General features: G+C 50.0%; 1 protein-coding gene across 2 annotated transcripts; it reads right to left on the reverse strand.

Annotated features, from left to right (window-relative positions):
• Nucleotides 1-898: 898 nt before the first annotated feature.
• MAPK15 (mitogen-activated protein kinase 15) lies at nucleotides 899-19,132 on the reverse strand. 2 transcript variants are annotated; one of them, XM_031552942.1, is made up of 12 exons: nucleotides 19,026-19,132; nucleotides 18,338-18,367; nucleotides 17,710-17,800; nucleotides 16,198-16,328; nucleotides 15,876-16,039; nucleotides 14,050-14,189; nucleotides 12,239-12,296; nucleotides 10,230-10,367; nucleotides 9,887-9,992; nucleotides 5,275-5,596; nucleotides 4,155-4,303; nucleotides 899-2,731 (listed from the first exon to the last, which is right to left on the reverse strand). In XM_031552942.1, the coding sequence occupies exons 2-12, from the start codon at nucleotides 18,347-18,349 to the stop codon at nucleotides 2,486-2,488; spliced, it is 1,557 nt and encodes a 518-aa protein (XP_031408802.1). In that variant the 5' UTR covers nucleotides 18,350-18,367; nucleotides 19,026-19,132; the 3' UTR covers nucleotides 899-2,485. The 2 variants fall into 2 exon arrangements, with proteins under 2 accessions (XP_031408802.1, XP_031408801.1); XM_031552941.1 differs by having other exon boundaries at nucleotides 4,155-4,306; nucleotides 18,338-18,814; nucleotides 19,026-19,110.
• Nucleotides 19,133-20,789: the final 1,657 nt, after the last annotated feature.

Below are 20,789 nucleotides of genomic sequence, written 5' to 3' on the forward strand. Positions count from 1 at the left end.
TGGGCGATACAAACAGTTCCTTACTTCCCCAGCCTTTCACAAACCTGCTCCAGTATCGCTCTATCGAGACGCTGGGAATGTGGTTATTTCTGCAGGGCAAACATTGTGGAACCCTGCTGTAGTGTTTGGGTCGGCGGGATTTGATCCTGCTCAGCACGGTGTGTTCTGTGTACAGATGTGTTCCTGACCAGAGCTGGAATGGCTCATCCCTTGTGGTCCGTGCAAATATTGCTGACTGAGTCATAGCCATGGAAGGGCTTCGGTTGGAAGGAACCTCACAGATCAGTCACTTCAACCAGCTGCCAGGGCCTGGGTGCACTGTGGTCCTTTTCAACCCAGGCCATTCTAGGATTCTGTGATTCTGTGGATCCCTGTGGCACCCTATGGATCCCTATGGTACCCTATGGATCCCTATGGCACCCTATGGATCCTTATGGCACCCTATGGGTTTCTATGGCACCCTATGGATCCCTATGGCACCGTATGGATCCTAATGGCACCCTATGGGCCCTTATGGCACCCTATGGGTTCCTATGGCACCCTATGGATCCCTATGGTACCCTATGGATCCCTATGGCACCCTATGGATCCTTATGGCACCCTATGGATCCCTATGGCACCGTATGGATCCTTATGGCACCCTATGGATCCCTATGGCACCCTATGGGTCCTTATGGCACCCTATGGGTTCCTATGGCACCCTATGGATCCCCCTGGCACCCTATGGATCCCTATGGCATCCTATGGGTCCTTATGGCACCCTATGGGTTCCTATGGCACCCTATGGATCCCTATGGCACCGTATGGATCCCTATGGCACCCTATGGGTCCTTATGGCACCCTATGGGTTCCTATGGCACCGTATGGATCCTTATGGCACCCTATGGTTCCTTTGGCACCCTATGGATCCCTATGGCACCCTTTGGGTTCTCTGGGCAGCCTGCTCTGCTGGTTGGTGACCCTGCACACAGGCGGTTGGAATCAGATGAGCATCGTGGTCCTTTTCAACCCAGGCCATTCTACGTCCTGCTTTCATCCATCAGGACCCCTCAGTCTTTCTCCATAGAGCTGAATAATTCAGCTGGTGATGACAAAAGCCATCCTAAGACTGTTACAAAGGTGGTGCTACAGTCCATCACCTCTCAGCCTGAGACTTGTTCACAGTGAGCATTGGATCATAGAATCACAGAACCGCCGAGGCTGGAAGAGACTGAGATGCTGGTGCTGCCCTTGCAGTGGACTCACAGCCCTGACATAAGCACCAGGCTCCTGCTGCAGCGAATGAGAGCTGGCAGCCTGGGCTACAAGAGTCAGCACGCTGTGTAGGACCCTCCCTGCACAGACCTCTCCCTGCCCTTTGCTGTATCACCTGTTCAGAGATAGCAGGAATTCCCTATTTTATGAATGGGATTTTATATAGCTGCATTTCCAACTCCCTACCAGACTCAGGTGACCAGACTGGATACTAAAAGTAAATGTGTATTTTCTTTTTATTTTAACCACAGACCTTGGTGTCTGGGTACTAAAACACAAAATGGACAAGCTGTCAATGGCAGCACTACTCACATTTTGCAGTTTGTTGCCTGAATCCCCCCTTTAACCATAGTTCCAAAGCTAACAACCCTGCCTTCTCACAAGCGAAGCACAATTTCAGGGAGGGAGACCTATAGAAATTAAATAAGAAGAATGTATAAAGAACCAGCATTTGACCAGTTTCAAAATGCAGTGTGTGTAAAGGACAGTGAAAACTACGGGATGTGACACTGCTGTCCCACTGCTGCCCGGTGGCAGCTTCGCGATGCTGCAGCGACGGCATCTCCTGCTTTCTGAAAGGAAAGCTGCCATCACCTTACTGAACAGACATCCTCTGTGTTCCCCTTCAACAGACTGCAAACAGCCGCTAAACCACGCGCTTCTTCTGTAGTGCAACACGGAAGGTTTGTTGTTGCGGAGCTTATGCTGAGAATCCAGGGTAGTGGAGCACTGAGTACCTGGCAGAGCCCACCGTACTTCAGAGGCTTTTCTACTCGATGGCGCTGAAAGTAATCATCGCTGGTTTTGCTTATTCAGGCTCATTCGCTGGCCCTGAGAGAGTCATATATCAATTAGTGTGACATAAAACGAAGGGCTTCAAGATGAAGATGAGGAGTTCAGCCTTCAGGAAGCAGGCAGTTAATTGTTCTGCTCGAAAAAGGCCTGGGTTGAGGCAGAGCCTCTGAGCAAGGATGCGAATAGCCTGAGGACAGCCGAGTGCGGGAGCACTGCAGCCCTCTGCGATTTCTGCAGCGGTGAAAATAAGGAATACGGACAGAACTCTCGTGGTGTGGGAGCAAACAGCTGGGAAGGTCGGAAGGCGAAAGGATTCATTTCCCTGCTGTTTGTCCCCGGGAAAGCAGAACGATGTTCCAAGCAGTGACCTCCTGCTCAGCTGGGACAACCTCATGTGCCTTTCTTGCTGAGCTCCCGGCTGCTGTTCCCGGCTCCGTCAGGGGGCTGACGAGGCCTGGTTTGATCTCTTCCATATTGGCTCCTCGTGTGCCTGGGAGGAGTTTGGTATCGGAAGACTCTGCAGTGCAGACTGGCAGATGGTTCCGTAGGCCTGAGAATAACTGCCCATGGATGCCTTCGGATCGCCGGCGGCTCCCACGTTGGCAGTAATATGGAACATCTTTTTACTGCACTTCGGAAGGGGGTGGACATCTTTGCTGTGAAATTGAGTATTTCGTGGGTTCTGTGCGAGAAATAAAAGCCGAGGCAGTTAGGAATCTGTAAACAGCTTTCTGAAATACAAATAAGGAACACAGAATTTGCATCACCTGAGTAGTAGAAGGCAGCGTGAATGTTAACTAACCAGCAAACATTAAGGACAGGGCGGTGAAAACGGCAGGAGGGAGAAAGGCTTTAAAATAGGAATGTCAAGTAATGGCACTGGAGCAAAAAGGCCTGTCTGGACAGTGACTACTTCCAAAGGCAGTGAATGCTTTCAATAAATGCACAAAACAGACCGGCGTCCCCCAAAATACCCTCCTGGTTTCTGGCAGTGAAACGGCGCGGTGTGTCTGAGCTGGAAGCTGCAGATGGATGCCAACCCCAGAATAAAGGTTAATCGTGTGCAGCGCAGGTGCTCAGACTGCTCAAATGGCTGAGAACAAGAGTTGCTCGAGCCTGGCTGGATGCTAAGAATGAGCGCAGAGCAAGTTGGAATGTCAGAACTTTTCAGCTCCTGCTGGGGCTGAAGGAGAAAGATGGAAAAGTCGTCATTTCCCAACACACCATCAGTCACGGAGCCGAGGAGCCCATTGCTCTGGCAGTGGCCAGCGTTAGCCTTTCGGGGAACAAACACAAAGCACAGGCTGCGTGCAGCACGATCTCCCTGCCGGGCACTTACAGCGACAGGGCGTGAGTCACAAGTGCCCACAGATCCTTCGAATCACGTTGTTCATATCTTTCACTGAGAAGCTGGTGAGGCTCAGGGGCTGTGGATTCCCTATCCCTGGGGAGCTCCAGGCTGGGCTGCAGGGGGCCGTGGGCAGCCTGAGGGACTGCCTGATTTACGCACTGTGCCGGGGGGCTGGAAATGCTGACCTTAGTGGTCCTTCCAACTCCAGCCATTCTGTGACTCCACAGTTCTCATGAATGCCTGGACTTAAACGTTCCGGGGAAAAGTTCGTGCTTGTAAGCCATCAATCAGCATCAGGCATGTTGGAGGTGTGAGGCTAACGCCACACCTCTGTCCTCAGTGATTGCTTCACACGGGGCTTTAAACTACATTGCCAGACAAAACACTGGGAACGCAGGTATTGCAGCACTGAGGATTAGAACATGAAAGCTCCCATCTGCATCTACTGCACGCTAGAAGTGAGTTATGACGGGTAATTTCCAGACACATTTCAGTTAGCACGCTCTGCAGCACTACAGTAAGGGATACTCACATATTCTCTGCAAGCCCAGCTGCCTTATTAAACTCAGCTACTGGTACATCTGACTGACTCTACGTGCAGGCAATGAAGTCGAATTCCATCTGATGGGCACTCATTAATTAATAACTCTCAGTGACGCCTCTTGCCTCTCACCCAAGTTTCTTTACCGAGTTACAAATGATGATATTTGGTCACTGAACGGTTACCTTTTTTCTGCACAGGACTGCTACTTACGCAGGAAAGGTTCTGTGCGCTTGCAGGAAGCTGAGTATTTGCATTTGCCCACGCAATTTGTCTCCTCTGCTTCCCATTGCTGGCAGTTCTTGCCTGCTGAGGAGGTGGTGCAGAATGGTTCCTGATCACAGCACCAGAATTTGCATCACCTGCTGGAGGAAAAATATGAGAAAAAGTAGGAAAATCATGAGGACAAAGAATGCATTGAGGTAGGACAGAATATAGAGACAGTCAGCCCTGGTCACTTCCCTTCCTCTTACAGGACAAAAGCATTCAGAATGAATCATAGAATCACAGAATCATAGAATGGCCTGGTTGAAAAGGACCACGATGATCACTGAGCTCCAACCCCCTGCTGTGCGCAGGGTCACCACCCAGCAGAGCAGGCTGCCCAGAGAACCCATAGGGTGCCACAGGGATCCATAGGGTGCCACAGGGATCCATAGGGTGCCACAGGGACCCATAGCAGTGCCATAAGGATCCTCAGGGTGCCACAGGGATCCACAGACTGTGCTACGGATGCACAGGTTTCCTTAAGGCACCCTGTGGATCCATAGGTCACCCTTGGGTGCCATAAGGATCCTTAGGGTGAACTAAGAATCCATAGGGTGCGATTGGGATCCATTGGGTGCCATAAGGATCCATAGGGATGCCCTGAGGATGTATGGGGTGCCACAGGGACCCACAGAATCACAGAACCCCAGCACGGCCTGGGTCGCAAAGGCCCACAGCGCTCATCAGTTCCAACCCCTGCTGTGTGCAGGTCGCCAACCAGCAGCCCAGGCTGCCCAGAGCCACATCCAGCCTGGCCTCGGATGCCTGCAGGGATGGGATGAGCATCCACAGCCTCCTTGGGCAACCTGTGCCACTGCCTCACCACCCTCTGCATGAAAAACTGCCTCCTCACATCCAACCCAAACCTCCCCTGGCTCACTTTAAAGCCATTCCCCTTGTCCTGTCACCACCCACCCTCACAAACAGCCGTTCCCCTCCTGTTTATCCGCTCCCTCCAAGCGCTGAGGCCGCAATCAGGTCTCCCTGCAGCCTTTTCTCTTCTCTTCTCTTCTCCCAGCCGAACCAGCCCAGGTCCCTCAGCCTTTCCTCACAGCAGAGCACCCACCTGCGTGATGGCAGTACCTCCTCTGAACAGCAGAGCGTGTTATGGGGTTGTGTATCACACTGATCTGTGATCTGTGACACGAAGATGCTGAGAAGCCTTTGCTCTGGCCGGGTACCTCTGCCAGGACACTGGCTGCACTTCCAGCATCCGTGTGCGGATGTTCTGGCAGAGGTGGTGATGGCATTCCGGGGCTCTTCCTGGTGGTTAAAGTCGCGGGACTGGAATATGGAAAGAATGGTCTGGGGTGAGACTGACCCAGTTCAGTGTCTCCTCTCTGCATTTGCTCCTTTGGATGGCTATTTACTTTCTTTTCGAGGATCATCTACAGAAAAAAGAGAAGCTGGTGAGACTTAAAACAGCTAAGAAGCAAAGCAGAGGAATAAAACACAAAATGTAGGAGACAAACGTGCAAATAAATTAGTTTACAGGATATGAAATAATTATACTTTGAAAATTAATTTGGCATGGGAAAGAAGACAAACATAACATTCTTAGCAGAAAGAAGGAATGGGCTGAAGCATTAAGAGAAAGGATTGACTCAACAGACGATTTTAGTACATCTTGAGGGAGTGCTTCAGGGAGGACATCCACAGCCTCACTGTGCAGCCTGTTCCAGTGCCCCCCATCCTCACAGGAAAGAATTTCTCCCTCATCTCTCGTCTCAGTGCCCCCCTTCCAGCTCGACCCATTTACCAGCATCAGAACCCTTCCAAGTTTTGGGTCTGGGCGCAATCTGCTCTCGCCCTCCTCTGGTCACAGCCGTGCCCAGTTTGACGCATGATGAGAAGCAGTTAAAACTTGTTTCTTACCCTTCAACCGAGACTATGAACGGTCTGCTAACATTTGTAACATCTTTTCTGCCTATGTCCAGTATCCATTTAGTCATTTGCTCATAGCAAAATCTGTTAGCTTCTCTCTCTATCAAAGGCCTCAAATAAATTTTAAGTAGGCTCAATTTTCTTCTTCTTCAAACCAACTTTATTTTTCCTCGCCCTGGGAAGGTGGACGCCTTTAGCAGCCATTCTCGTTGTGCTTTTCCATCTGTAAGCTCCCTTCTCAGTCTTCTCTTCCCACCGCCGCTCTCTCCAGTGCCTGTTTCACTACATTCCAACTCCTACCTCCGTTTTCCAGCTCCTGCTCTTCTCACCATCTTCCTGCTCTGCCCCGTAACGATAGATTGTTCATCCTGAAACGACATCCCCTTTGCTGCCCCTTTTATCTCTTTGAGTTTCTTCACCGTGGCTTTCCTCCCCAGCCTCTCACCGCTGCCCAGCCCACTCCCTTCCATCCCGTCCCCAGTCACATCTCATTTGTCTCTGTCCTTTCTCTTCCTTAGCACTGCTCAGATGTGAGCTTTAGTTTCCTGTGTTGCCTGCAGCCCTTCCTGCCTTCTCTCTCCCGTTTTTACAGATCTCACCCCCTCACCTTATTTCACCCATTCCGTACCCATCTACAGCCAAGCTACTGAGCCAGTTTAGAACCAGCATCAACGCGCGATCCCCATTCCATGCCCTCTTCTCCCTTTCCAGCTCAAGCTCTCATCTCATTTTTCTTATTTTTTAATCCACTCTTTTCCCTCTTTTTTAAACCTACAGGGAAAGTCCAGCTTTTATTTTCCTTTTGATTTTAGCACGTACACCAAAGCTACCAGAACACAGCTTTTCCCTTTTTCCCCGCACAGTCCAAGATCCAGCATCACCTTTTTTTTCCTTTTTTTTTCCCTTGATCATTACATCATTTTCTGATTTTTCAAGTTCTGTTATTTCTGCACATTGGTGTGTCCAGATACGGCTCCTAGGACTTGTGGGATATCCTTATTTCTTCAATACTAAGAGACTCTTCCCATTGCCTAAAGAAACGACAAGGTATCCGTACGGGGCTTATCGAGCTGATTTATCCTTCACTTGCTCTTCCTTCTCTGTTAACAGTTCTGCCACGTGCAGACTAGGAGACAGAGGCTGGAGAGCAGCCCCACAGAAGGGATGTGGGGTTCTGCTTGTCGGCGTCCCCACAGTGGGGAACAGAGGTGCTGATTTCTGCTCTTTCGTGAGGCAGCGGGGCCCAAGGGGACGGCATGGAGCTTTGCTGGATGGGGGTCATGCTGGGGGTTAGGAGAAGGGTGGTGGACGTGGAACAGGCTGCCCAGGACAGGGGCATGGCCTGGGTGCTGGAGCTCGAGGAGTTTGGGACACTGCTCTCAACCACGGGGTTTGGGTGATGTGGAGCCAGGAGATGGAATCAGGGACTGATCCCGGGGGGCAGCTGCCAACTTTTGGAGTATTCTGTGATGCTGCAGTTCTGAAACCTGTCAGTTCTGTGTTTGTGGTGCATCGTGCAACGGCTCTTGACTGCTACTGAACAGTTAACTGTATTTTGCACGTGACAAAAGCTCACGAGCACATCCACAAAGGAGCTCAGAAGAGAATGGAAGGACAGGACCCCAAATAACACTCTGCCAAGCTTCCCCCAGGCCATCAGCCCACCAGATTTCCGTCTGCACAAACAGGAGAGCACAGGGCTGCACCGCGGGAACCCAAGTTAAGGGGGGGCTTCTCCCCCCTTAGGAAGGAGAAGCAAACAGCTGGAATGGGCCCCTCCCAGAGCTGTCCCACAAACCCCACCGACCCCACTACCCGGGTGTGAAACCCAGCCTGATCAGCCACCAGCAGATCTCCAGATCACCTTAAAGGCAGCTGCTACCCAGGAGCTGGCCACATTATGGGGTGTAGGGGAAAAGCAGTTTGGTATCACACAGGACTTACTACAGGATGCTTAAGGAAGGAACCAAAGGCAGGGAAAGAGAGAAGTTTAGGCGATTTGCAGAGAAACAAATGTGGAAAATGAGTGGTTAAAGGTGTTCAAACAGCCAGTCTCACGTAAAAAGCTGGTCTTAAGCTTATCTGCACCTGATCCATGCTAGTTGTTCTGTCTTCTTATTAGTATTTGTTAACTCTTGTGAGAGGGGCTCTTAATTTTGTCTGTATGTATGACCACGGCTCTGAGGGCTCACCTGCCCATTATGCCAGCAACCGTGTGTAGGTGTGCAGGCATAAGGGGCAGCAAAGATGGAGCCCCTCTCGTTAGTGTTGAGCTCCACCTGTCTGGGAGCACAGAGGTGAGTGGGTCCCCACAGCCAGCCCTGGCACTGAGAGCACCCCAGACCAAGGACGTGGGAAATCCAGGCCATCTGTGTGTGCATAATCTGTACCTGCAACTGGAGTTGGGCAGCATTTTCAGGGACTCGTGCCGTAGTGCAGTAACTGGGGGCAATCGTGGAGACATAAAATGGCCTGAGTTGAAAAGGACCACGATGATCACTGAGTTCCAACCCCCTGCTGTGCGCAGGGTCACCAACCGCCTGACCAGGCTGCCCGGAGAACACATAGGGAGCCACAGGGATCCATAGGGCGCCCTAAGAACCCATAGGGCGCCCTAAGAACCCATAGGGTGCCACAGGGATCCACAGGGTGCCATAATCAGAATCATCACAGAATCCCAGCATGGCCTGGGTCGCAAAGGCCCACAGCACTCATCAGTTCCAACCCCCTGCTGTGTGAGGTCGCCAACCAGCAGCCCAGGCTGCCCAGAGCCACATCCGGCCCAGATGGATGGGGCAGACACAGTAAAGAAGAGGTAACAAATTATGAGGCAGAAATCAAAGGTTGATGGAATCAGGCTGTAAATACAATAGCAAGCCTCGGGTAAATTGTGAACCCGGAGTACTTGATCAAGGGGGAAGCGGGAGGAGTTGTTGGTGTTGGGGGACTGGGGATGCAGGGCTGTGATTTGGTTTCAGGTGTGTGCTCCTGTTTGCAGGATGTCCACCACTGCAATTGCAAATCAACACTTCTTCACAGGAGATCCGGTCTCCAAAAAATCATTTATTTCTCACACTACTGGCAGGACCTGAGGAGGCACAGCGGCAGTCGCCTCATCTCTCAGGTTGATGGATCCAGAGCATTTTGTTCTAACGGGTCTGGGGCCCCAGTACAAGAAGGACAGGGAGCTGCTGGAGAGGGTCCAGAGGAGCAGAGATGAGCAGGGGCTGCAGCACCTCCCTACTGAGACAGGCTGAGGGAGCTGGGCTGTTCAGCATGGAGGAGAGAAGCTGCGGGGTGACCTCAGTGCAGCCTGCGGGACCTCAAGGGAGCCTGCAGACAGGAGGGGATCAGCTCTTGGAAAGGGGAGAGAACAGCAGGACAGGGAATGGTTGGAAGCTGAGGGAGGGCAGATTTCAGTTGGATGTCAGGGGAAGTTGTTTGGTGTGAGAGCGGGGAGGTGCTGGAACAGCTGCCAGAGAGGCTGTGGATCCCCGTCCATCCCTGGAGGTGTTCAAGGCCAGCAAGGATGGGGCCCTGGGCAGCCTGGGCTGCTGTGAGATGGGGAGGTTGGTGGCCCTGCCTGTGGGGGGTTGAGCTTCGTGATCCTTGGGGTCCCTTCCAACCCGGGCCATTCTGTGATTCTGTGTGAATGATATGAAACACCACACTGTCACTGTAAGAATGTCAGAAAAGCCCAAGGGAAGGCAAATAGGAGAAAATGGCAGAATTCAGTCAGTCCAAGAATGACAGATACTTGGGGGTTAAGGCTTCAGAAAACAGGGCAAAAGTACCTCATACAACTTGTTCCGATATTCTGCCACGGACAGCTGAGTGTCATCACCTAAAGGAAGGATCACATCACGACCCAGCGAGGGCTCCCTGGCAGGGCAATGAAACCTAGGAAGGTGGCAACACGGCGTAAGGCACTAAGACTAAACCAGCTCCACAGATTAGTGTTATGCTAAATTAACTATTGCTAGATCATCTAGCGTGACCTCTAGAGTAAGCAGGCTTAGAGAGGGTTAGGAATTAACTTTTTTTTCTTTCTACAACTAGCATAAAGGCAGCTCATGCTAAAAGCGGCTTTATAACATCTGAGCAGAATGCAGGGATGGGCACATTGGCACTGCTCACCTTTTCACATACGGATGCTGGAGGGCCTCCTCTGCCGTCAGTCGTTTATCAGGGTTAAACACTAAAAGCTTCTTCAGAAGATCTAAGGCAGGCAAAGGAGTAGAGGATGGTAGAATCTCCTCAAACGTTACCCGCTGCCTACGAGTTAGGAAACAATTAGATAAGCTCACATCATCTATTTCACAGTCCTCAGGGTCCCGGGAGTTGGAAGCGACCTCTGAGGGCTCTGTTCCTTCGTTGCCCCTTCTTTGTTGTAGAGGGGATTACACTGAAGGTCAGGACTCTGCTTTGGCCACAGCATCCATCTGCCCTCAGATCCAGAGATCCTCTCGTCCCCGAGGCACAGCACAGTGCAACAAGTTCTCTCTGTGGCACAGACGAGGCAACTTTTGGCTTTCATCGCTTCAGCAGGAAGTCGTGCTAGCTTGGGTGTGAAGTCCCACACGACTGGAGGTGAAATTCACTCCAGGTATTTGCCCAAATTCCCTCACACTCCTCACGCCTGGTGACTCCAGCATCTCTGGGCACATCCCAGATGGATGTTTGTCCTTCGGGAAGCCAGAAGGACGCCCTGGGAGGCCAGCTGAAGAAGCCATCGTAAAAAGGCATGCACTGTTCACATGAGCAGCAGGAGACCTGACGGAGATCACGGTCTGAGCCCTCACCTAGCCCTCTAAACATCAGGCTTCTCAGTGAGCATCCAGAGAATCCACACAGCTCATGGCGAGGAGGACGGTACTGCCAAGTCCCTCGTGAGGAGGGATGCCCAGACCATGGCAGATATGAGTACAAAGTAATCAGAAACTGGGACGTAACTCGCTATGGCCTTAGGCTTGTGCAGAGTGTTGCATTTCCTAATATTTACTATTAGGTATGTAATCATTGACTTAAGCAGAATTATGTTGTGGTCTGTGTGAATAACAGGAGAATTCAACAGAACCATGAGGGATACAACGAAAAAACCTAAAAATCACAGTGAGTCATGAAACAGCTGGAGTGAAGCTGTCAGCCTAAATAGATTCAGGTTCTCCATGTGTGAACCCATGGTATTACGTAGGTCATGTAATAAGAAATATTATGAGTAATATTAAGTAAGTAATAAGCAAGTTGTAATGACTCCTATTTACTTCCATGGGAACTACAGCAGTTACAAAGAGCACAGTAACACTTTGAGAGAGCAAATTCTCAGCTACGGAACATAATCTTTAAACACAGTCACCACAGCTATGCAATTTGCCACTTCTATCTACATTTCCATGTCAGACACCATTTTGTCAGACTGCCATCTGTCACACGACAACAAAACGTAATGGAATATTGGTGGGAACCTTCAGCCTCTACTGCCATACCACCAACATCCACCTCTGATGCTGTGGGCCTACATGATAAAATAAGCCCCCATAGATACCCAAACAACTCAGGATAGTAACATTTCTAATTTGGAGAAAGTGCACATGGCAACAGTTTGCAATCATAGAATAGCCTGGATCATTGAGTTCCAACCCCCTGCTGTGTGCAGGGTCACCAACCAGCAGACCAGGCTGCCCAGAGAACACATAGGGTGCCATAAGAACCCATGGGGTGCCATAGGGATCCATAGGGTGCCATAGAGATCCATAGGGTGACATAAGGATCCACAGGGTGTCATAGGGATCCACAGGGAGCCATAGAGATCCACAGGGAGCCATAGGGATCCACAGGGAGCCATAGGAACCCATGGGGTGCCATCATCATACAATCATCATAGAATCATCCTAGCACGGCCTGGGCTGCCAAGGCCCGCAGCGCTCATCAGTTCCAACCCCTGCTGTGTGCAGGTCGCCAACCAGCAGCCCAGGTGCCCAGAGCCACATCCAGCCTGGCCTCGGATGCCTGCAGGGATGGGATGAGCATCCACAGCCTCCTTGGGCAACCTGTGCCAGCACTGGAAGGTGAACACTGGGATAATTTTTGTGCACGCTAAGCAGCAGTTGTTGACATCTGAGACGCATGTAACACTCAGAGCTTACCGGGAACTCATGCCGTCAATAATCGAGGCCCTGTAGTCTGATTGCATAGCCATAATATCTGCAATAACAAAAGTATAGTCAACGATTAGCAGAGCTTTGTAGTTTATGCAGGAAAGCAAATACATGGCATTAAAATGTCATAGCCTAATAAATGTCATAGAAAATGATTCTAATAGAGATCAGAAGGAAATCTTGTGGAGTGGGGACAGAATATTTACTTACACATTTTCTAATAATGTTCAGTTTCTATTTACATTCTCATGGGTTTCATAAACATGTGCTCTTATACTCCATACTTGGAAGCACCAAGACGTGTGAGGCAAAACGACCTGCTGCAAATCACTGCTTTGCACGGAGGATGAGAGATACTGGCTGTTTGCTTCTGCACTTCTGGGTTCTTTTTGACTGATGACAGTGAGCTGTTTTCTGGACGTACCTGTCAGACCCTTTAAGTCAAGAGTTGCAATGGAATAGTCTTTTTTTTTCAAAATCTTGCTTCTTAGTTCCCTACAATCTCATGGAAAAGCTGCTGCTCACAGTTCAGTTTTCCTTGTTTGAAAAGTTACATCCTTCCCAATTCGAAGGATGGACTGTTGGATGGATTAGGAATTGGCTGGCTGGACGCAGCCAAAGGGCTGTGATTGATGGTTCTGTGTCGGGGTGGAGGCTGCTCACAAGTTTGTGTCCCTCAGGGGTCGGTCCTGGGAGCAGTGCTCTTCAACATCTCCATCAGTGACAGACGATGGCATCGAGTGCAGCCTCAGGGAGTTTGTGGGTGACACCAAGCTGAGTGCTGCAGTCCATACACTGAAGGGAGGGAAGCCATCCAGAGGGACCTGGACAGGCTGGAGAAGCGAAACCTAATGAGGTTCAGCAAGGCCAAGTGCTGGGTGCTGCGCTGGGTCGGGGCAAACCCAGGTATTGATACAGACTGGGCAAAGAACCCCATGAGAGCAGCCCTGGGGAGAAGGACTTGGGGTCCTGGTGGATGAGAAGCTGGACGTGAGCAGAGGGCTGGAGCAGCTCTGCAGTGAGGAAAGGCTGAGGGAACTGGGCTGGTTCGGCTGGGAGAAGAGAAGAGAAGAGAAGAGAAGAGAAGAGAAGAGAAGAGAAGAGAAGAGAAGAGAAGAGAAGAGAAGAGAAGGCTGCAGGGAGACCTGATTGCGGCCTTCAGTGCTTGGAGGGAGCGGATAAACAGGAGGGGAACGGCTGTTTGTGAGGGTGGGTGGTGACAGGACAAGGGGAATGGCTTTAAAGTGAGCCAGGGGAGGTTTGGGTTGGATGTGAGGAGGCAGTTTTTCATGCAGAGGGTGGTGAGGCAGTGGCACAGGTTGCCCAAGGAGGCTGTGGATGCTCATCCCATCCCTGCAGGCATCCGAGGCCAGGCTGGATGTGGCTCTGGGCAGCCTGGGCTGCTGGTTGGCGACCTGCACACAGCAGGGGTTGGAACTGATGAGCGCTGTGGGCCTTTGCAACCCAGGCCATGCTGGGATTAATTCTATTATTTAGATTTCCAGATCAAAATTACAATTCACTACGAGTACACAAGTCCAACTGAGGTATGATACTCTGTTTTAAACCTTCACCATCTTATAAAAGTGAAAAATGTTTTGAAGGTTTTGTTCTTCCTTCTCATCTAGTCAAGTACAGGTCTGTTTTATTATAAAATTAGCATTTCTCAATTAAGTTTTCCTTCCTTGGGAAGATGTGAGAAGATCTAATGAATATCTTCTTTCTGATCCAGATGGGCTGCTTTCTTTCACTCTTTTCATCTCTTCTTTAAGTAACTTCCTCATAGGAAGAAGTCTTACCTTCTGAGGATGGGGCAGGAATGACCCTCAAGATCTGCTCTATTTGATTGATGGTTGATGTTCCAGGAAAAAGAGGTTTTCCAAGAAGCAGCTCGCCCAGAATGCAGCCAATGCTCCACATGTCTACCCCTTTAGTGTAGCTACAAAGAAGAACAGAACAGAGTTTGGACTATTTTTTTAGTACCTGGCATTCATATAATGTATTTTACCTTATTTTGCAAGAAAATTAAGTTCTGTTATTCCACATAAAACCAGAGGAGGAAATATATTACAGGTGGGTTTCAGAACAAGGCAATATCTACTTGCCACATTACCAACAGTGAAGATACAAAGCTGCTGCTTAGAAACAACCGATAGGTGTAATATGATTTTTCAGGGCATAATGCAGCTAGAAAATAGTTACCATTATTTAAGCACAATCAATGGCAAACAGTGGATAAATCACAGACAGGTTTGCATTGGAACAGACCTTAAAGATGAACCAGCTCCACCCCCCTGCAATGTGCAGGGACTTCCCATTAGACCAGACTGCTCAGAGCCTCACCCAGTGCCTTGAGCAGCTCCAGGGACGGGACTTCCTCACCTTTTCTGGGCAAACCGATCCAGTGCCTACAGTGCCTACCCACTTTTACATCCTACCGAACTCTACCTCCTTTCTCTACCCCTTCTCCTATCACTACGTGCCCTTGTAAAAAGTCCCTTCCCAGTTTTCCTATAGCCCTCCTTTAAATGCTAAGAAGGTATAAAGTCTCCCTGGAGTCTTTTCACTTCCCAGCTCTCAGCCTGTCTTCATAGGAGAGGTGCTGCAGCCTCTGAGCATCCTTATGGCCTCCTCTGGACTCACTCCAACAGATCAAGACGACAGTCTGCAAAACATCCAGATTTCAGATTTGGGGTATAAACCCCACATGTATTTCCCATTGGGAAGCATCAGCTAGTACTGGAAATCTTCCTTAGGCAAAAGGAGAATAAGCCAAAGCTTTCAGCTCCATCAGCAAAGAAAAGCAACGTACTTGAAAAGATGAGCAGGGGCTGCAGCACCTCCCAACTGAGACAGGCTGAGGGAGCTGGGCTGTTCAGCATGGAGGAGAGAAGCTGCGGGGTGACCTCAGTGCAGCCTGCGGGACCTCAAGGGAGCCTGCAGACAGGAGGGGATCAGCTCTTGGAAAGGGGAGAGAACAGCAGGACAGGGAATGGTTGGAAGGTGAGGGAGGGCAGATTTCAGTTGGATGTCAGGGGAAGTTGTTTGCTGTGAGAGCGGGGAGGTGCTGGAACAGCTGCCAGAGAGGCTGTGGATCCCCGTCCATCCCTGGAGGTGTTCAAGGCCAGCAAGGATGGGGCCCTGGGCAGCCTGGGCTGCTGTGAGATGGGGAGGTTGGTGGCCCTGCCTGTGGGGGGTTGGAGCTTCGTGATCCTTGGGGTCCCTTCCAACCCGGGCCTTTCTGTGATTCTGTGAAAAGTAGCAAATCAAGGAAGAAAAACTGCCTCCCTGAGTCCTTAAAGCCAAATTCTGAATAAGGGGACAGAGGTACTCTACAAAATTTTGCAATGAATCAGATTTAAGGAGAGAAAAAGTAGGTCTGGAGGGAGAAAAGGTGATAAACAGATGAGCTGATATTGTAGGAAAGTGGTCCATCTAAGAAGCCAGGAAGGAAACGTACATGTAACGAGGGGAGTGTAAATGCGTGTTGAGAAAATGGACCGCTGACGTCCCAGTGCACCCAGAGACATCCAAAATGAAAAGATTTAAGACTTCTCAATCAAAAACTTTCCCCGGCAGCGAAGGAGTTGCGTAGTGCCGCCCTTTGCTCACAGCACGCCGTTACCTCCGGGAGGAGAGCAGGATCTCAGGGGCTCGGTACCAGCGCGTGGCCACGTACTCTGTTAAGGCAGGGCTGCTTTGTTCTTCGTCCACCTGACACAAAGACCGGGCCAGCCCAAAATCACAGAGCTTCACAAAGCAGTCTGCATCCAGCAAGATATTCGAAGGCTGAATTGAAGAAAGGAAAATGAATAAGCTCTTCACACTCTGAGTGGCAGAAGGTCACAATCTACGTTCGTCTACCAGCCGTGTTCTTTTCATACATTTCCAGTTAGTGTTTAACAGAAAGCCTGAGTGAAAGATAAGGAGTAGGAACTGAAACGTACCTTCTGATCCCTGTGAATAACATTTCCTGAATGGATGAACTTAGTGGCTTTCAGGAGTTGATAGAGAATGTAAGACTTGTGGATGTCTTTCAGTACATTCCCCTTCTTAATCACAGCATGCAAATCTGTCTCTGTAATGCACAGCAGGAAAAGATTACCGAGCTGCAAATGTAAGTTGCTCCAAACCAGGTCAGGATGGACCACTTTACAGACTGCAACCTTTGCAGTGAGCTCTGAGTGGAGGTTAACACTTTAATCACTGATCGCATGGCGATAGAATCACAGAATCACAGACTGTGGAAGGGACCCGTAAGGATCATCAAGGGCAACTCCTGGCTCCACACAGGACCACCCAAAAATCACAGTCTGTCTGAGGGCGCTGCTCAAACACTTCTGTAACACCCATAGGCTCGCTGCCAGGAACCCTGCCGCTGGGGGGCTGTTCCAGTGCCAGACACTCCCACTAAAGAACCTTTACCCACTTGACCCTCCCCCACCATGCTGCTCCTTCGGGTCCCAATGGAGTCAGATCAGTGCTTCCCCTCCTAAAGAAGCTGTGGGTCACCATGAGGGAGACCTGATTGCGGCCTTCAGTGCTTGGAGGGAGCGGATAAACAGGAGGGGAACGGCTGTTTGTGAGGGTGGGTGGTGACAGGACAAGGGGAATGGCTTTAAAGTGAGCCAGGGGAGGTTTGGGTTGGATGTGAGGAGGCAGTTTTTCATGCAGAGGGTGGTGAGGCAGTGGCACAGGTTGCCCAAGGAGGCTGTGGATGCTCATCCCATCCCTGCAGGCATCCGAGGCCAGGCTGGATGTGGCTCTGGGCAGCCTGGGCTGCTGGTTGGCGACCTCACACAGCAGGGGTTGGAACTGATGAGCGCTGTGCTCCTTTGCGACCCGGGCCATGCTGGGATTCTGTGATCATTATGGCACCCTACGGGTTCTTGTGGCACCCTATGGATCCCCATGGCACCCTATGGGTTCTCTGGGCAGCCTGGTCTGGTGCTTGGCAACCCTGCCCACAGCAGGAGGGTTGAAACTAAATGACCATTGTGGTCCTTTTCAACCCAAGCCATTCTATAATCTATGATTCTATACCTTCCAGTCCCACATCCTAGTCACTTACAAAAATATTAGAGATAACAGTCACTAAAATGGAACCTGTCACCCACCAGTGACTGGAATCAGCCTGAGTCCGAGCCTGCAGTCTCTATTGTCACTACATTATCTATTGCTTGCAGATTATGCTACAGTAATTGTTCCATTATTACACAATTTTCTTACAGTAGAATTATATACAGTCTCTTCTATATGCAACTCTGCCATCTCTTCTATCTCTGTAAGTCTTCTGATTTGATGCTCACTGCCTTCCTTCATTCCAACCCAACACTTCTCTCATCATTATTACTCCCTCCAAAGTTTCACTGCTGTTCCCATCTAATCACAACAGGGAAGGAAGAAAGATAACTCGCAAGACAGGGTATGTTTAAAGAGCCAACACGGCGCTCAGTCACCCATAGACTCAAAAATGAGGTAGATGTCCTTGTTGTTCTCAGCTCGGATAACATCAAGCAGCTTGATGATATTTGGATGCTCTCCAAATTCCTGCAGAGGGAAGAGAGACCCAGCAGTCAAAGTCGAGTGCCTTACTTGTGAATCACACAAGAGGAGGGTAATTATTTCCTTCTGTATTATTCTCTAGAACAAACAGTAATGCACAGCTTCCTTCATTAAGCTTCTACTGAAATATCAAATGTATTTAATCCTTCTCCACAGTCTGGAACCAGTCCATTATTCTAAAGCTCTGTTTAAGGTATTGATACTGCAAATGCTGCTGTGTTATGTGTGAGTAAAATTCAGTCACAGCACTGGAACGGGCTGCCCGAGGAGGCTGTGGATGCCACATCCCTGCAGGCATTCCTGGCCAGGCTGGAAGTGGCTCTGGGCAGATGAATCAGACTGTCTCTTCACTGCATTTGGGTCACTGTGTTTTCTAATGACTGCTTTGCAAGGCAGCGAAAAAACAAAAAAAGTGAAAGGTCATGTCAGTACTGAACACTGCATTTTGAAAAAGAACGAGAAGAAAATATGTGAACATCAGAGAGAACTGAAAGCCAAAGAGCATTGGGAAATGGACCTTACCCGTAGGAACATAATCTCACGAAATGTTCTCTAGAAAGAAACAAAAAACCATTATCACATTAGCAGAATGACAGAAGAGAGCATGGACTTCCTATGGGAAAGTTAAACCCATTTCTAAGGTAGAGGAAAACTTCATGTAGTAGACAGGCTTGGGAAAAGAACCAGCTGCTCCGTTAGGTAAGTATAGGTGTGCTCCAGATTCAGATACCATAGGACATCATATCCTCCATCCAGGTAGGTTTAGGTTGGATGTCAGGAGGAACTTGTGTGCAGAAAGGGCTGTGAAGCACTGCCATGGGCTGCCCAGGAAGGCGGTTGGGTCAGCATCCCTGGAGGTGTTGAACAACCGTCTGGAGGTGGTGCTCAGGGCCGTGATTTAGCAGAGGGCTGTTAGAGTTGGGCTGGGATGGCTGGGCTGTGCTTGGGCTCGGTGATCTTTCAGGTCTTTTCCAACTGGGCACTTCTGTGACTCTATGCCTTTATGAACACATTTTATCCTCAGCGACTTTAAACAATAGTCTGCAGATGTTACAAAACACAAAGCCCATCATTTATTGCTTCTTCTTATCCTAATGGAGCTGCAGACTGCACAAATTGCCAGGTGACAAGCAACTTATACTGACATCAATAAGAAAAATATCTCTGAATTCCCACCGTAGCCCTCAGGATGTTATAAATGGTCTCTTACCTGAGCATCTGTTCTGTTCCTGAAAGCATCAAAAATCTTTTTAACTGCAACTATTTCTCCTGTCCTGCGATTAATTGCTTTCCACACAATGCCATAAGCCTGGAGGGGGAAAGGACAGGTGAGTGGAACACTGCAGCATCCCAGCTGAATTCAGACCTTCAGCGTGGGAATTCAGTAGAGAAACTCAACAACTACCTACAAGAAAGAGGAATTAGTCCAATAATCCATGCTTTGTTCATTGGAGGACTGAGAACATCCATACTGACTCTGACCAAAGGACCTGAACTCATGTTTGACAGGACAAGGGGAATGGCTTTAAAGTGAGCCAGGGGAGGTTTGGGTTGGATGTGAGGAGGCGGTTTTTCATGCAGAGGGTGGTGAGGCAGTGGCACAGGTTGCCCAAGGAGGCTGTGGATGCTCATCCCATCCCTGCAGGCATCCGAGGCCAGGCTGGATGTGGCTCTGGGCAGCCTGGGCTGCTGGTTGGCGACCTGCACACAGCAGGGTTGGAACTGATGAGCGCTGTGGGCCTTTGCGACCCAGGCCGTGCTGGGGTTCTATGATTATGGCTCTTTATGGGTCCCTATGGCACTCTGTGGATCTCTATGACACCCTATGGGTTCTTATGGCAACCTGTGGGTCCCTATGGCACACTATGGATCCCTATGGCACCCTATGGATCCTATGGCACCTTCTGGATCCTTATGGCACCCTAGGGATCCCCGTGGCACACTATGGGTTCTTATGGCTCCCTATGGGTTCTCTGGGCAGCCTGGTCTGGTGGTTGGTGACCTGCACACAGCAGGGGGTTGGAACTCAGTGATCATTGCGATCCTTTCCAACCCAGGCCTCTCTATGGTTCTTTGCTTCTATGTTTCTGGTTCATAAACATTCTTGGGAAGTGCCCCTGAATGCCATTACCTCTTCTCTAAGCATGAAAACCACTCAGCAAACACAGGAACTGTTTTACTTTGTGCAGACATTTAAACATTAACACGAAAGCAATGACACCGCTGTGCAGCCATAAAGCACTCCTTAGAATGCGGAAAGATTCAAATCTGTGACCAGAAATAAGAAAGTTGGATCTGTCCCACACGGCAGACCAAGTAATGAGCATCTGCAAGGATCACATTAATTAAGAGCCATCCAGAACAGCCAAAATTCAGGTTAAATTCCCAGCTCCATAGTGTCACAGAATGGCCCAGGTTGAAAAAGCCCACGATGCTCATTTGGTTCCAACCCCCTGCTATGCGCAGGGTCACCAAACAGCAGAGCAGGCTGCCCAGGGAACCCAAAGGGTGCCATAGGGGTCATAAAGTGCCATAAGGATCCATAGGATGCCATAGGGATCCACTGTGTGCCATAGGGACCTATAGCAGTGCCATAAGGACGCACAGGGTTCCACAGGGATCCATAGCAGTGCCATAAGGACCCACAGGGATCCATAGGGTGCCATAAGGACACACAGCAGTGCCATAAGGACCCATAGGGATCCACATGTGCCACAGGGATCCACAGGGTGCCATAGGGACCCACAGCAGTGCCAGAGGGATCCATAGGGTGCCGTAGGGACCCATAGCAGTACCATAGGGACCCATAGCAGTGCCATAGGGATCCATAGGGTGCCGTAGGGACCCATAGCAGTGCCATAGGGACCCATAGCAGTGCCATAGGGATCCATAGGGTGCCGTAGGGACCCATAGCAGTGCCATAGGGACCCATAGGGTGCCGTAGGGATCCATAGCGGTGCCGTAGGGACCCATA

Source organism: Meleagris gallopavo, chromosome 3, assembly GCF_000146605.3.
Source record: "Meleagris gallopavo isolate NT-WF06-2002-E0010 breed Aviagen turkey brand Nicholas breeding stock chromosome 3, Turkey_5.1, whole genome shotgun sequence".
In the NCBI taxonomy this organism is placed as follows: Eukaryota; Metazoa; Chordata; class Aves; order Galliformes; family Phasianidae; genus Meleagris; species Meleagris gallopavo.